The sequence below is a fragment of the Sordaria macrospora genome, chromosome 7 (assembly GCF_033870435.1).
Source record: "Sordaria macrospora chromosome 7, complete sequence".
Lineage (NCBI taxonomy): Eukaryota > Fungi > Ascomycota > Sordariomycetes > Sordariales > Sordariaceae > Sordaria > Sordaria macrospora.
This window is the reverse complement of record NC_089377.1, coordinates 1,849,558-1,863,716: the sequence shown is the minus strand read 5'-3', so window position 1 is coordinate 1,863,716 and position 14,159 is coordinate 1,849,558. Positions and strand designations below refer to the sequence as shown.

Sequence of the window (14,159 nt, the reverse complement as noted above, 5' to 3'; positions counted from 1 at the left end):
GGGGCTTTGAGGTGAGGACAAATTGAGGAATGGTGGGTGTTGCTACTCCACGAAATTCGAAGCTATGACTACGATGCGAGAATTGGCTTAAATACAGTCCCAGTTTGCCGTTGTGGTATGTGCGCTCAGGGACGGGACAGTTGATGAAGGTGAACTGTTCAGCGCACGCATCACTTGAACAGTGAATTGGAAACTGAAGTTATGGGACTCCCGTTGTCCCGGCAGCAGAGTACGAGGCCCAGGTTGGATGAAAATCATCGGATGAAAAAAGACACAAATCGCTTTATCCCAACGTCTACCTACTTAGCCAGACTGTCCTTCCCGCCATCAAAGTCCCCAAGGTCATACTCCTCCGGGAACTGATCCAAATGTTCCTTCAACTCCTTCATCTGCGCCTTGATTTCCGGCGTCAGCTCCTCATACACATCCTCGAACATGGTCCTGATTGCAGGCTTCTTCTCCTTCTCCGCCTGGGAGAAGGCCTTGAGGATCTCCCTCCTGATGCTATCGCGCGCCTCCCTCTCCTTGTTCTCGTCCCAGATGCCCTTGGCTTCCATCCACTTGCGCAGCCTTCCGATCGGGTTGTCCCTCCGCTTCCAGTCCTCCACCTCGACCTTGGCACGGTACGCAAACGAGTCGTCCGACGTGCTATGGTGACTGACGCGGTAAGTCATGGCCTCGATCAGGACGGGTTTGCCGCCGTCTTGCAGGGCCAGCTCACGCGCCCGCTTGGTCACCTCCCGCACCGCCCAGAAGTCGTTACCGTCTACCCTGATGGTGTCGATGCCGTAGCCGAGGCCGCGGCTGGCGATGCCGTCACCCCGGTATTGCTCCAGGGTTGGAGTCGAGATGGCGTAACCGTTGTTGCGGCAGATGAAGACCGCTGGGCAGCCACGGGTGGCGGCAATGTTGAGCGCGGCGTGGAAATCACCCTCGCTGGCGGCGCCTTCGCCGAAGTAGGCGGCTACCACCCTCGGGGGCACCGTGGGGTTTTGCATCCTCTGGATCTTGAGGGCATACGCAGCTCCGGAAGCCTGGGGGAGCTGGGTAGCTAATGGTGAGGAGATTGTGTGCTAGTAAACCAAAACGGTTAGCCAATGCGATGGATCGGGAAGAGTATCATGGCAAGACGTACAATATTCAGCTCCTTGCTACCATAATGCACCGGCATGTTCCTGCCCTTTCCAGGGTCCTTATGATTAGCAAACAGCTGGTTCATAAAGTCACTCAGCGTGAACCCGCGTTGCTTGAACACGCCCTGCTCGCGGTACTGGCAAAACACCACGTCCTCGGAAGACAACGCGGAAGCGCTCCCTACGCAAACGGCCTCTTCGCCCGCTGATACCATATAAAAGCTGAGGCGGCCTTGGCGCTGCGCGTCGAACATGATCAGGTCCATGATGGACACCGTCAACATGTCGTGGTAGAGCTTGATCACTTCCTCGTCGCTCAGGTCGGGCTTGAACGAAGGGTCGACCACCTGGCCGTGCTGGTCGACGGCCCGGTAGGTCGGTAGAGCATCGTATTTGGAGGGCTCCTCAAAGGTCATGGAGTTGCTGAAAGCTGACTTGACGGCTCCCGGGAACATGACATGGCTAGAGTCTGGTCTCTGGGAGAGCGAGCTGGCATGGCGACGACTGCTGGGGACTGTTTGTGTTGTTGCTGTTGTTGTCGTCGTCGTCTTCGAGGACTGAATAGCAATTGGCACAAGCCGGGGTTGGTGGGTACTCGGTGTAAGTGGCCGCAACAACGACGACGGCCGTTGAGTGGAACGGGCGATCCTCTTCATTGTGTGAATGTTGGGTCGGTGACGGGAGGATAAAGAAACAAGAAGTGACCGAGACGGGAAAAGACAACAGAATGAAGAAACAGAGAAGAGAGATCGTGGACCAGTCAATCACAAAACAAATTCAACGAGAAGAAAAATTACAGCATGACTTGAAAGACGGCGGCAATAGCAGATAGGTACCTTATGCCGGCGAACGGGATTGTGGAGGACATTGATCCATTCATCAACAAATGATGGTTTGTTGTTTCCCCCCTGGTCTGGACTTTTCAGAGGAGTTGTAGCGCGGATCGACGTCACTTATGCCGACGGAAACCGGCCTTTACTCAGACATGCAATGGAGAAAAAAACGCGGGGAAATCAAACCCAACTTTTCTGTTTGGGGATTGGCTTTGCTTTCTCCGGCGCCCTGGAGTCTTGGAGTCTTGGATGTCACTTCAGATCTATCGGCCTTTTAAAACCGAAAGGAAGGTTTAAAGTCTTTGCCCCAAATCCTGTCTGTGAGTGTGCCGACGACTTATACGAAACCTTCACCGCGGTGAGGATCGGTGAGGATCGGTGAGTGAACACTGAACCAGAAATCTGTTTTGTCCAACAAAGTCCGTTGCAACTTGCCCCTGATCGACACAGGGCACTCACTCACCCGTATAAGGTATCCCAACTCGTGTAACGCAACACAATTGCGCGTAAAGATGGGTTTTCTCGAACCATCCTGCCGTCGCCAGCAAGTTTACATGGTTAAAATGGTCAGATAGCTGCCCATTGTGCCAGACCGGCGAGATTCCACCCATGGTCATATCCGCATGATTTGCGAACCACGAACCACAGAATCGGGTCCCTTGGTGTGTCCTGTGAGAGGCAGGTTTCCACTTCGTTAATGTTTTTGATCGGCTAAATGAGGGAATGCCTGTCTCCGATTGAGGCCGTCTGCTCACGAACGACATCAGAATCGTCCCAGTTTGCTTCTCAAGGGTACATATAGCTTGTTCAGATCGCTGCTACTTTCCATGTGGTCCTTTAAAGGAGTCTCGCAGCCTTCAGAGTAGAATATGGTTCGATGTCCAAAAGGACATCGAGATCCTGGGAGGATGTGCAGGCAGGGTAAAGTGAGGGTGAAGAGAGGGCGAAGAAGCAAAAAAGAGAGCAACGAGGATAAATAAGCATCCGTCTCCTTCTCTTGTTGTCCAAGAAAAAAACGAGGTTCCAAACACCGTTATCCCTCTTCATCAAAGATAATCTACCATCTTTCAGCTAGACCCCATTCTTTACGTCTAGATTTCCTCTTGCCCATACCTATATCGCGATCCTATAATCAACCCACCACCATGAGCCAAAACATCTACGACAGTATCCCCTTCTTTGAGTCCTACAGCAAGTACCCCCGTATGGAAAAAGGTCTCGCCGGCGCCTCCGAATGGCCGCTCCTCGAGACCATGCTCCCACCGTCTCTCGTCTCCAAGACCGTCCTCGACCTCGGCTGCGGCGACGGTTGGTTCTCCCGCTGGGCTCTCGACCAAGGCGCCAAAGCTGTGTGCGCCATGGACGTGTCCAAGAACATGCTCAGCCGTGCCCGCGCGCTCAGTCCGCCCGACCAATACTCGGGCATAACCTTCCGCCAAGTCGACATGGACATCGAGGTGTTATCCGAAAAACTGGATCCCGAGGAAGAGGCGGCATATGACGTTGCCTTTAGCGGCCTCGCTCTGCACTACCTCGTCAACTTGGAGGCGGCTCTCCGCCAGGTGTTTAGGTCTCTGAGTCCGGGCGGCTTGTTCGTCTTTTCTGTTGAACACCCCATCTTCACGGCTCCGCAACGGCCGGGGTTCAACAAGAAGACGGGAGCTGGAGCTGCCCAGGGCCAGCAGGACTGGCCTTTGAGTAGCTACTTTGCTGAGGGAGAACGGGAGGTGAATTGGCTGGGTGCGCCGGTTAGGAAGCAGCATCGTACCATTTCTAGGTTAGTAGTCCGATCCGGGTCTTGAGCGAAGGCATCTCTACCTACCTGCCTACCTACCTACCTGGGTTGACGGCCTAAACATATGCTAACATGAGTGTCGTGCTCAAGTTATCTGAAGGCACTCCGTACTGTGGGTTTCGAAGTTGTTGTCGTGGATGAATGGGGTGTTAGTGAAGATGATAGCCGTAAACACCCTGACTGGCCAAACGATGGGGGGATTCCACGGTTTTTGCTCATCTCTGCGATGAAGAGGGTAGATGCGGCGGATAGTCTTTGAAAGAGAAGCGATCAGAATCCTTGTTTTGGTGGCTGGTCAGATGGGTTGTAGCAGAGGTATCGTGTAGCTTGAGGGCCTTGTAAAGTACGAGTGTCTTTCCATTGGTTCGTGTGATGTGCACGAGAGGGTATTCGCAAGCTGGCGTTTGGCGATTCTCGTTCCATTAAAGACAGAAGAGAAGTTTATGCCTTGGGAATGTCCAGGTTCTCGACTTTGCACACTGACATGGAATCAATGCCGCTGTGACAAGGAAACTCGGCCTGACCAGTTGGTTGATATCCGGCGCTAGGTACGATGGCATCTCTTAAAGTTGACAAAGTTTATTTCAAGAAAGAAAAAAGTTGTTGGCCTTTTGGTAGGATTGATGATTTGAGGAGAAAGTCAACACGTGGGGTGAAGAGACGTATTTAACCCTAGCATAATGAGCACTTCTTTTAAAAACATGGAGACAGGCCTGTAAGTGGACCTCTCGCTTGAAACTTCGGGAGCATGCGCCTTGCATATACAGTAAAGAGATGCACAAAACGACAAAGATCACACGCTCTCCTTGCTTAAAACCCACATAGACATATGAGGGCTGCATGAAAGTGAGGTTATAATGCCCTTTTTTCTTTCTTTTTTTTGGATTCGTGAGGAGAGAGCGGCTCATCCGACGTCTCTCACAAGGAACCGAAGCCGAATCTAACCCTCCATGCCGCTTCCAAACGACATGTCCACAGCAACCCCCAATCAAGGTAGGGGTCATGCTGCCCGCGTCGTCCAAAATGAAAAGCGCCAACTGGAACCGGTGGTGGGCGGCACCGATGAACGGCCAACAAGCGCCCAAGCCGCTCAAACAATACAGGGTACCACCATGGGCAACGGCTATGGGGGGTCCAACAAGAGAGTCGAGTCGGAAGGGAAACATTTCCCACCTCATCGCACTCAACGGACATGTCCAGCTGTTGACCGTTTCTCCTGCCGAACAACTTCTCGAGAACGTTGTTGCCCATACACAAACGTCGTCATTGCGTGCTTCATGTAGGTTGGTTACTTAATCACTCCCCGTGGACCACCGCGCATGATAATGTTCAGTACATTCATTCATCATATTCCCGTTCCGCTTTGAAGGCGTCACTGGCTGTTCTCACTCTCAAGTGGAATCATCCCCACAACTTCAACCATTCAACAACAAGCAACAACGACCAAGTCTCTCTAACCATCCATATTACAGCCTGAGCCCGACAATACCGTATCGGCCTAACAACACCTGGTATATATACTTTTGCTTGTCAGCCTTTTCGAACAAGTCCAAAGCCCAGCTACCAACTCGGATTTTCCGTCGCCTTCCAACCTGCCGTCCGAGAGTCGTCCAAAGAGGCCAAAACACATCATCCAGCCCTTCCGAAGCGCGATAGCTCTACAGACCGCAATCGGCCCTTGGCAGCGAATGGTCTTACTACGGCGTACTACACCATTGCGATTACTGTTACCACTCTTTGACGACCCAGGACCCCATCACCACGACCGCCGTCGCCCCGAGCACCACGATTTCCGCTTGTTGCATCCCATAACGTTTCGACTTTATCTGTAGAGGATAGCTATCTTTCCTCTATCCTCCATCCGATCGGTTACACGCGACCCCAAACCCGTCTTTTATCCCAATCCCGGTCTCCGACCCGCCTGCCTCATGGCGTAATCCATGGCAGACCGAAGCCTTGCAAACCCGCGCTCCAGATCGGCTATCGACCACGATCACGCAGTGCGCCTGCCTTCTTCGCCATTGCCCGCACCATCGCGCTCGCCTAACTCGACAATCTCCGACCCGTCCACGCCTTCCCCAAATCCAAAACGCATTCGAACCCTCGGTCCTCATACTCCGTCATCTGCTCTCGCTGCCTTTAGTGTGAGCTCTCCTGCTGCAGCTGCTGCAAGGTAAGTCAAGAAAGAGAGAAGAGAGGAGAACCTACACAGCACAGAAACAACACAACACAACACCACAATACAAACAATCCCCATCCAGATACACATATTCATCCACACACATATCCGTCCCTTCTGCACCCATTCGCCTTCACTGCTGCCTCTGGCCTTCCTGATTGCCTACCCTCCCGTCCGCATCGAGTACTCGGTCGGAAGGAAGAGGACGGAGTGGGTATCCAATCTCCAAACCCTTCCATCTTGAGTCGAGTTGTCGCCAAACAAACCGCAACCTCCTCGTGCATGCTCCAACCTTTTGGCCAGCCTGCTCTATCGTCGGTCACTGGACGCATGGCCCCGAACAACAAGGCTGCCATTTATTTTGCCTGCCGTGCTGAGGCCCTCCTCTGCCTGCCCCTTCACCACAAGTGCGTGAGCATATATCTGCACATCCCGTCCAGCTGGTCGGAACCACTTCGAGACCCTGAACCCACAACCCGACTTCATCAAAACAATCAAACTTCGGTATCTCGGTTCTGCGGTCGCGTCCCGGTGAAAGAGGCACGCAAACGCAAGCATCAGTCAGCAACTGCAGTGCAGGACGCAGATTTCGTTTCTGTCAAGAAAAGTAACGAGACCAGCCCTCGCGACTTAAATCGGTTCTCCTCCCTCACATCAAAATCATCCCACGAACAACCTTAACGATTTGTCGAGGTCCTTGGTCTGGGTACGACTGTCAAACCTCTTGTCAGCTACCTCTAGAGGTACCTACCTTACCTTAGCTCCAGGCACCACTCACTGGAAAGACGTCTGGGCACTGGACCACACTTACCAGGGGACTCCTCTTTGCTGGAACCTGCACCCGAGACGACCAAGTCACAGACGTGAAAGGGCGACCGACTGTCGATACATCCCAAGTCACCCCACCATTTTCGCGATACACTCCTTCCGACCTCACTGACCAACGGAGCATGCATTTGGCTGGCCTTGAATATCTCGGTTGTCAGCAGGCACCTTCACCTTCAGCTTCAACCTTCTTCCACTCCATCACCATTTCCCCCTTGTCCCCCGTACCCAATACATCATACTAGGCCTCCGTCTTCTTATTTCTTAACTCTTTCCCCCAGAACTTCAGCCATCCCCATCACATCCCATGATACCGTTTGGCTCAATATTTACCCATGTCTACCAGACTTACCAGGTCCGCCGCCCGTCACGCTGCGAGCCAGGCAGCTAATAATTCGACTTCGACTGCTGCTGTTGCTGCTGCTCCTGGCGCTGCCCAACCCACCACCGTTGCAACGACTGCCCTCGCCGCGGAAGCTTCCTCTGCTCCACCTGCCGCCGCTCAGACCCTAGCTCGGTCCTCAAGTGCTAAGAAACGCAAGACCGCCGCCGCTGCAGAAGCTAACAACATCCCCGAGACCGCTGCGGAGCTCTCATCCTCGGCCAGACGCTCCAAGCGACAGCGAGTGACGCAACCCGCTTCTCAATCTTCATCTTCCATTACCCACCCAGCCCAGCCTGCCGCCGCCGCATCCAGTTCCGCCGCTTCCTCAACCACCAAGAAGACAACCACTACACGCCGTAAGAAAGGCAAGGCACCAGCTACCTCTACAATAATGTCGAGCCCAGAGTATGTCATCATCAGCTTAAGAAACTCTATCACGACCATGAAGCTAATCTAAACCTGTCTGCTGTAGTGACCCGGCCGTTCCTCCTAACCCCCCGACGAACCCTTCTTCGGCATCAACAAGCCGGAGGTCGAGTCGTCACAAAAAGGATGCGCAAGGTAAGCAAGCTGTGTCTGACATGTCCAGTGTTATGCACACTCACTTAGCCGTCCCAGCATCAGCATCAACCTCGAATCGAAAGTCAAAACGAAATGCCAAACCATCATCTGCAGACCAGGATGTGGTCATGACCGGGACCGACGAGCACGAGAAGGATCCCACGCCACCTCCTCCACCACCTCCCCCTCCGAAGGAGAGTCCTCCTAGCGATAGTGACGAGCACGACGAGGATGACGATGACGACGATGACGATCATCGGTACGACGACGAGGATGACGACGAAGATGACGATCCCTTTACTGGTTTTGGTGGTCACGGGCGTCATCCCCACAGCCTTCAGGATACGCTGAGACATCTTACTGGAATCATGTCTGGGGTCTCGGCTCAGGTGCGGAAAATCATGGCAGATCTGAAGCGGAAGGACGACCCGTCGGTGCAACTTATGGCCCTGCATGAACTATCCACCCTTCTCCTCATGACAAACGAAGACCAACTCAGCGGACATCTCTCACCCGACCTGATTGTGCCCGACCTGGTGCTGCTTATGGGGCCCAACGAAATCACTGGAGAGGAGAACCCTGAAATCCAACTTGTCGCCTGCCGTTGCCTCGCAAATCTGATGGAGGCCCTGCCGGGAAGCACATCGGCCTTGGTCTATGGGGGCGCCGTCCATATTCTCTGCGAAAAACTGCTACAGATCTCCTTCATCGACCTAGCGGAGCAAGCACTTAGCACGTTGGAAAAAATCTCGGTGGAATATCCCACAAGTGTCATGCGCGAAGGCGGCTTGACTGCCTGTCTGACCTATTTAGATTTCTTCGCAACCAGCACCCAACGCTCCGCTGTTACCACGGCTGCGAACTGCTGCCGCAACATCCCCGAAGATTCCTTTCCCGAGATTTTAGGTGTCATGCCCATTCTGTTGAACGTGCTCGGTAGTAGCGATCAGCGCATCGTTGAACAGGCCTCGTTATGTGTCTCGCGCATTGCCGAGAGTTTCAAGTACCACCCGGCAAAGTTGGAAGAGCTTATGAGTGTGGATTTGCTCAAGGCCATTCTCCGTCTTTTGCTCCCCGGCTCCACCAACCTGATCAGCCCGCATATTCATACTCAGTTCCTACGCGTTCTTGCGCTCACGGCAATGGCGAGCCCCCGTCTGTCGGCCGAACTCTTCAAGCTCAATGTAGTCGAGACGCTGTATCAGATTCTTACGGGCGTGTCCCCGCCGAGTGGGAACGACGACCTTGCTTCCAAGCTCGATAGTGTGCTCATAATGCAGGCTTTGATTCATAGACCCAGGGACCAGATCATCGAGACACTCAACGTCATTTGCGAACTGCTGCCTAGTGTGCCTTTGCGCGACCCCTCGTCGATCAGTTACACCATGGAGTTGGGCACATTTGCAGGTCCTGTGGGTGGATCCGCCGAGAGCACCAGGAGAAGGACTGCAAACGAGAAACGCATCGAATACATGGAGGGCTGCAAGGAGGAGGTTCGGAGATTCGCCTTGATTCTATTCCCGACCCTCACGGATGCCTTTTCCAGTACCGTCAATCTGACAGTCCGTCAGAAGGTCTTGGCCGCCCAGCTCAAAATGCTTTCCAACTTGGACCAGGACATTCTGTCCGAGGCTCTCAGATCAGTCCCTTATGCTTCTTTTCTGGCCTCCATCTTATCCCAGCAAGACCATCCTCTGCTGGTTGGGCTGGCACTGCAGGCCACAGAGTTGCTCATGAGTCGCTTAGACACGGTCTATCGCTATCAGCTTTACCGTGAAGGTGTGATCGCCGAAATCACAAAGTTGGCGGCTGATGCACCTGAGCCAAAGAGAAAGCCTTCTCTTACCAAGCAAGAGGTCAAGGAGGAGCCGGATCAAGTCAACCTTGGGGAATTCCTGGCCGGTGTTCCTGGTCGATCCTCCGCACTTGACCAAGGCGTCGCCAACAACGAACACCCGAAACCCTCGGAAGAGGATGAAGAAGCAGAAGGTGACGACACTGAACATCCCCAACATGAATCTGGGGATGATGAAGGCGGGGAGGGTCTCGATAAAGATGAACCAGAAGACACAGAGGACGATGAGAACGATGAAGACGACGAGAACGACGAGAACGACGATGGCAATGAGAATGAGATCCAGGACGACGATCAATCACCTGTTAGCTCCGAAGGAGAGACCATGTCACTTGACGGGCCCCCACGATACCTTACGGATTTTCCCACGAACACCTACAAGTCGAGCATTAGGCAGGTTGCGAAGAAGTTCTTGGAGATGTACGAGACCGAGAAGCAGGGCAAAGCCATGAAAAAGAAGGCCAGTAAGATTCTGGCCAGTCTATCGAACCTGGCAACCGAGATCGAAGAGTTCTACCTCTGCCGTAAACCAGGAGGCCCAGCCATGGAGGATGGGACAGTTCTCTTTCAAAAGTTGGTCTCCTACTTTGATGCGGACGTTCTGGAGAGCGTCACCAGCGCAGAACTCCTTGGATCTGGAGTTGTTCGTGTTTTGGAACACGTTTTCAGCAACCCCGACGAGGAGTTGGCCGCTACAGCACAAAATGCATTCTTGCAGGTGTTTATGGGATATAGTGTCAAGTCGAAGCCCAAGACAGCCACCGCAGACTCTCCCGCGACACCTTTCAGTGTTCTGATCCACAAGTTGCAGGATTTGCTAAGCAGGTCTGAACATTTTGAGGTTATCACAGCTCACTACAACTCGTTCGACGGTAGCCGTAGCACGGCAGCGTCCATGTTAGCTAAGCAGATACGTCTCAAGCTTGTCGCTGATGAAGAATCGGATATCCCCCGGTCCTACCGCAACATCATGGTGTCGATTCACGCTATCACGACATTCAAGTCACTGGATGATTACCTGCGGCCCAGGATCAGCTTGTCGGATCGTCCTCACGGAGCCTCTAGGCGCGATGCTGTGACCAGAGCTTTGGCTGCCATGGGCGCCTCGGGATTCATGGGAGCCGCGGCAGCGGCAGCTCGTCTTGCGGAAAGAGGACTGCCGCCATCCAGCCGATCGACCCCCGCACACCCGTCGGCGGCTGCTCCTGCTCAAGCGTCCAGTTCGCGCCCCTCACGCAAGCACAAATCCAAATCCCAACCCACCACCGAGACTCCGGCGACGCCAGATCCCTCTACGTCCAAGGAAAAGGGTGGCTTGCGCCGCTCTGCTCGTAAGCAAGCTGCATCTGATAGCTCTCTTCCACGTCAACCTCCGGAGGAGGACGACCTCGAGAATGCGCTCGAATGTGCCGACGAACGACAGTTGTCAGATGAAGACGAGGCAGCCGATAGTAGCGATCTCAACGTTTTGCGTGACTTGGATGAAGGGATGGATGATGCTCCCACCCCCGACCCGACGGCTGTTAACATGGAAGTGGCTGCTGGTGGTAGGATTACTGCGCGCAAGGAGGACGGGACCAGAGTGCCCACTCCGGGCCAAGGCAAGCCTGCTGCGCCACCCACACAGAACCGAACAAGCGCCTTGACGGCGGCATTGCAAAACACTCCTACTCCTCAGCCCTCGTCAAAACCCATTTCATACTCTGGAGCTCTTCAGGCTGTCCCTCAAGACTGGCACATCGAGTTCAGTGTTGACGGTAAGGTCATCCCCAACGAGACCACCATCTACCGGGCCGTGCATAGCTCCAGCCTTGCCGCCGACGAGCACGTAACCAGAAGTATTTGGTCCGCGGTCCACTCAATCAAGTTCAGACGTGTACCTGGCCCTCCTCCCCCTGAACCCGTTGGCTTTAGCCCATCCTCTGACGTCGGAGTCGAGGCGGATGAGAACGGCACTCCCGGGTCCTTGGCAAAGCATCCCATCACCTTGTCTATTCTTCGTTTGCTAAAGCGTCTCCATGACCTGAACGCGAACATCGACGAGGTTCTTGTCGAGAACAAGGAGACCCTGAAGCTGAACGTTGAGCCATTGTCTCAATTCGTCAACACCAAGCTGACCGCAAAGCTGAACCGCCAGCTGGAGGAGCCTCTGATTGTTGCGAGCAACTGCCTGCCCAGCTGGAGCGAGGATCTAGCAAGGCTCTATCCATTCCTGTTCCCCTTCGAGACTCGCCACCTCTTCTTGCAATCTACCTCATTTGGTTACGCCCGATCAATGGCACGCTGGAACGCGCAGTCTCAAGAGGAGCGCCGAAACGGGCGAGATGATCGGCCTTACTTGGGACGACTGCAGCGCCAGAAGGTCCGAATTTCTCGTTCTAAAATCCTTGAATCGGCAGTCAAGGTCATGGAGCTGTATGGCGCTTCTCAGAGCATCCTGGAAGTCGAATACTTTGAAGAAGTGGGAACCGGACTGGGTCCCACGCTCGAGTTCTACTCGACCGTTTCCAAGGAATTCTCCAAGAGGAAGCTCAAGCTTTGGCGAGATAACGAGCTCAATGGGGATGATGAGTTTGTCTCTGGACCTACCGGACTGTTCCCCCGGCCGTTGAGCGATGAATTCGCCACCTCGGAAGAGGGAGAGAAGATTATGCAGCTCTTCAAGGTGTTGGGCAAGTTTGTCGCCCGATCAATGATTGATTCTCGCATCATTGATATCAATTTCAACGCCTTGTTCTTCCGCGTGGGTGACGCGACCGCCACACGACCTACGCTTGCTACTATTAAATCGGTGGACCCGGTCATAGCTAGGTCGTTGATGACGATCAAGAAGTTTTCCCTGGCCAAGAAGGAGATCGACGAAGATCCAAACCGGAGTGCCGTCCAGAAGGTGACGGACACAGAAAACATCATGATTGATAACTTCAAGATCGACGATCTTTACCTCGACTTCACACTTCCCGGCTACCCTGAAGTTGAACTCATCCCTAACGGATCCCAGACGCGGTTAACTATCGAGAATGTGGATATTTACTTGGAGAAGGTGATCGATATGACGTTGGGTAGTGGCGTCCGTCGCCAGATCGAGGCTTTCCGCGCTGGATTTTCCCAGGTGTTCCCCTACTCGGCCTTGAGCTCTTTCACGCCAGATGAACTGTGCAGTCTTTTCGGACGGGTGGATGAAGACTGGTCATTGGAGAGTAAGTCAACTGGACATGCAAAAAAACATATTGTAGTCATGCTAACGGTTGTTTTAGCGCTCAACGACTCGATCAAGGCGGATCACGGATACAATATGGATAGCAAGAGCGTTAGGAATCTCTTGCAGATCATGAGTGAGCTCACGCTGGCAGAGCGCCGTGATTTCCTCCAGTTCACAACGGGAAGCCCGAAGCTTCCTATTGGAGGTAAGCAGCACACCTATCTTGAAATGTTTTGAACGGAGCGATGGCTAACTCGGACACAACAGGCTTCAAGAGCTTGAATCCCATGTTCACGGTTGTGTGCAAGCCTAGCGAGGCACCCTATACCTCGGACGACTACCTGCCAAGCGTGATGACGTGCGTCAACTATCTGAAGCTTCCCAACTACTCGGACATCCACGTCCTGAAGAAGCAGCTCTTCACTGCCATGAAAGAAGGACAAGGAGCGTTCCATCTGTCGTAAGGACAGGAATGCTGAGAGCAGGTGGTTTAGTATTGACCCAAAACGTGGATAAGCAGTAGGTATCCAGTCCGCTGCTAGTTTCATCGAACATGTAGTGTACTTTTAAAGATGTACGGTTTGAGGAATTGTTCCACTCTCCTACCACCCCCCTCGGTCGTACCGGCGTCTTTTTCATTCATGTCAACACGGGTAATGTAAAGAATAGCATGGACGGTGTGCGGATTGTTGGTGAACATGTCGGAGGTTTTATAGCTGAACGCTTAGTGTTTTTGTCCTGTCAGTTCATTCTTGTTCTTTTGCATTTGGACGGTGTGAAGGAAACGGAAAGATGCTGATCAGCGGATGGATTTTTGTTTTGGCCCCCTTTTTCATCATGTCCCAGATAAACGGTATTCGTCTTGGTTTTTGTTTTCCAGGTGGGCTGATGCAAGTGCCTTCTTTTCTTTTAGAACAGGTGGTGAACAGCAAAGTGGCCAAAGTAGTTATGGGCAATCAAAGAGGAGCGCAGCAATAAACAAACAAACCAAAAAAAAAAGAAAAAAAAGAATGAGATGGAGGAAATATGACAAGGATGAGCGTGGCTGGCAATAGGGACAATATAAAAAAGAATGGTGATGATGGTGTTGATTAGGGAGAGAGAGGAGGACAAGACTTGGGCAGAGAACCTACTGAGGCTTAGGCCATCAAGGTACTCGAGCCGGATGGACGTGGCACATGGAAATGGTTATTAGCATTGCTGGCTTGTCGCTCGAAATTATAGACTGATAGGACAATTAAAGAAGCAGTATGAAGGTCACGGTTATTGTGCTGTTTAAAAAAGATTGGTAGTCGACTGGCAATGAAGATTGTGTAAGAGTACAGTACGGTATGTTAGAGAGGAATCTCAAAAGGTGATGATGTCAGCTGCAAGGGTGTTGGTGTACTAAC

General features: G+C 52.9%; 3 protein-coding genes across 3 annotated transcripts; 2 read left to right on the top strand and 1 right to left on the bottom strand.

The window, feature by feature from the left end:
• Positions 1–299: 299 nt before the first annotated feature.
• SMAC4_00684 (uncharacterized protein) lies at positions 300–2,027 on the bottom strand (the record flags this gene model as incomplete). Its single annotated transcript, XM_003349748.2, has 2 exons — positions 1,136–2,027; positions 300–1,073 (listed from the first exon to the last, which is right to left on the bottom strand). The coding sequence occupies exons 1-2, from the start codon at positions 1,787–1,789 to the stop codon at positions 300–302; spliced, it is 1,428 nt and encodes a 475-aa protein (XP_003349796.1). The 5' UTR covers positions 1,790–2,027.
• A 784-nt stretch (positions 2,028–2,811) lies between these two features.
• On the top strand, positions 2,812–4,220 carry SMAC4_00685 (uncharacterized protein). The gene is made up of 2 exons (XM_003349749.2): positions 2,812–3,743; positions 3,852–4,220. Exons 1-2 carry the CDS (start codon positions 3,112–3,114, stop codon positions 4,018–4,020), a joined length of 801 nt encoding a protein of 266 aa, XP_003349797.1. The 5' UTR covers positions 2,812–3,111; the 3' UTR covers positions 4,021–4,220.
• A 639-nt stretch (positions 4,221–4,859) lies between these two features.
• On the top strand, positions 4,860–14,042 carry SMAC4_00686 (uncharacterized protein). Its single transcript, XM_066089471.1, has 5 exons — positions 4,860–7,555; positions 7,623–7,711; positions 7,769–12,766; positions 12,824–12,973; positions 13,036–14,042. The coding sequence occupies exons 1-5, from the start codon at positions 7,101–7,103 to the stop codon at positions 13,230–13,232; spliced, it is 5,889 nt and encodes a 1,962-aa protein (XP_065947743.1). The 5' UTR covers positions 4,860–7,100; the 3' UTR covers positions 13,233–14,042.
• Positions 14,043–14,159: the final 117 nt, after the last annotated feature.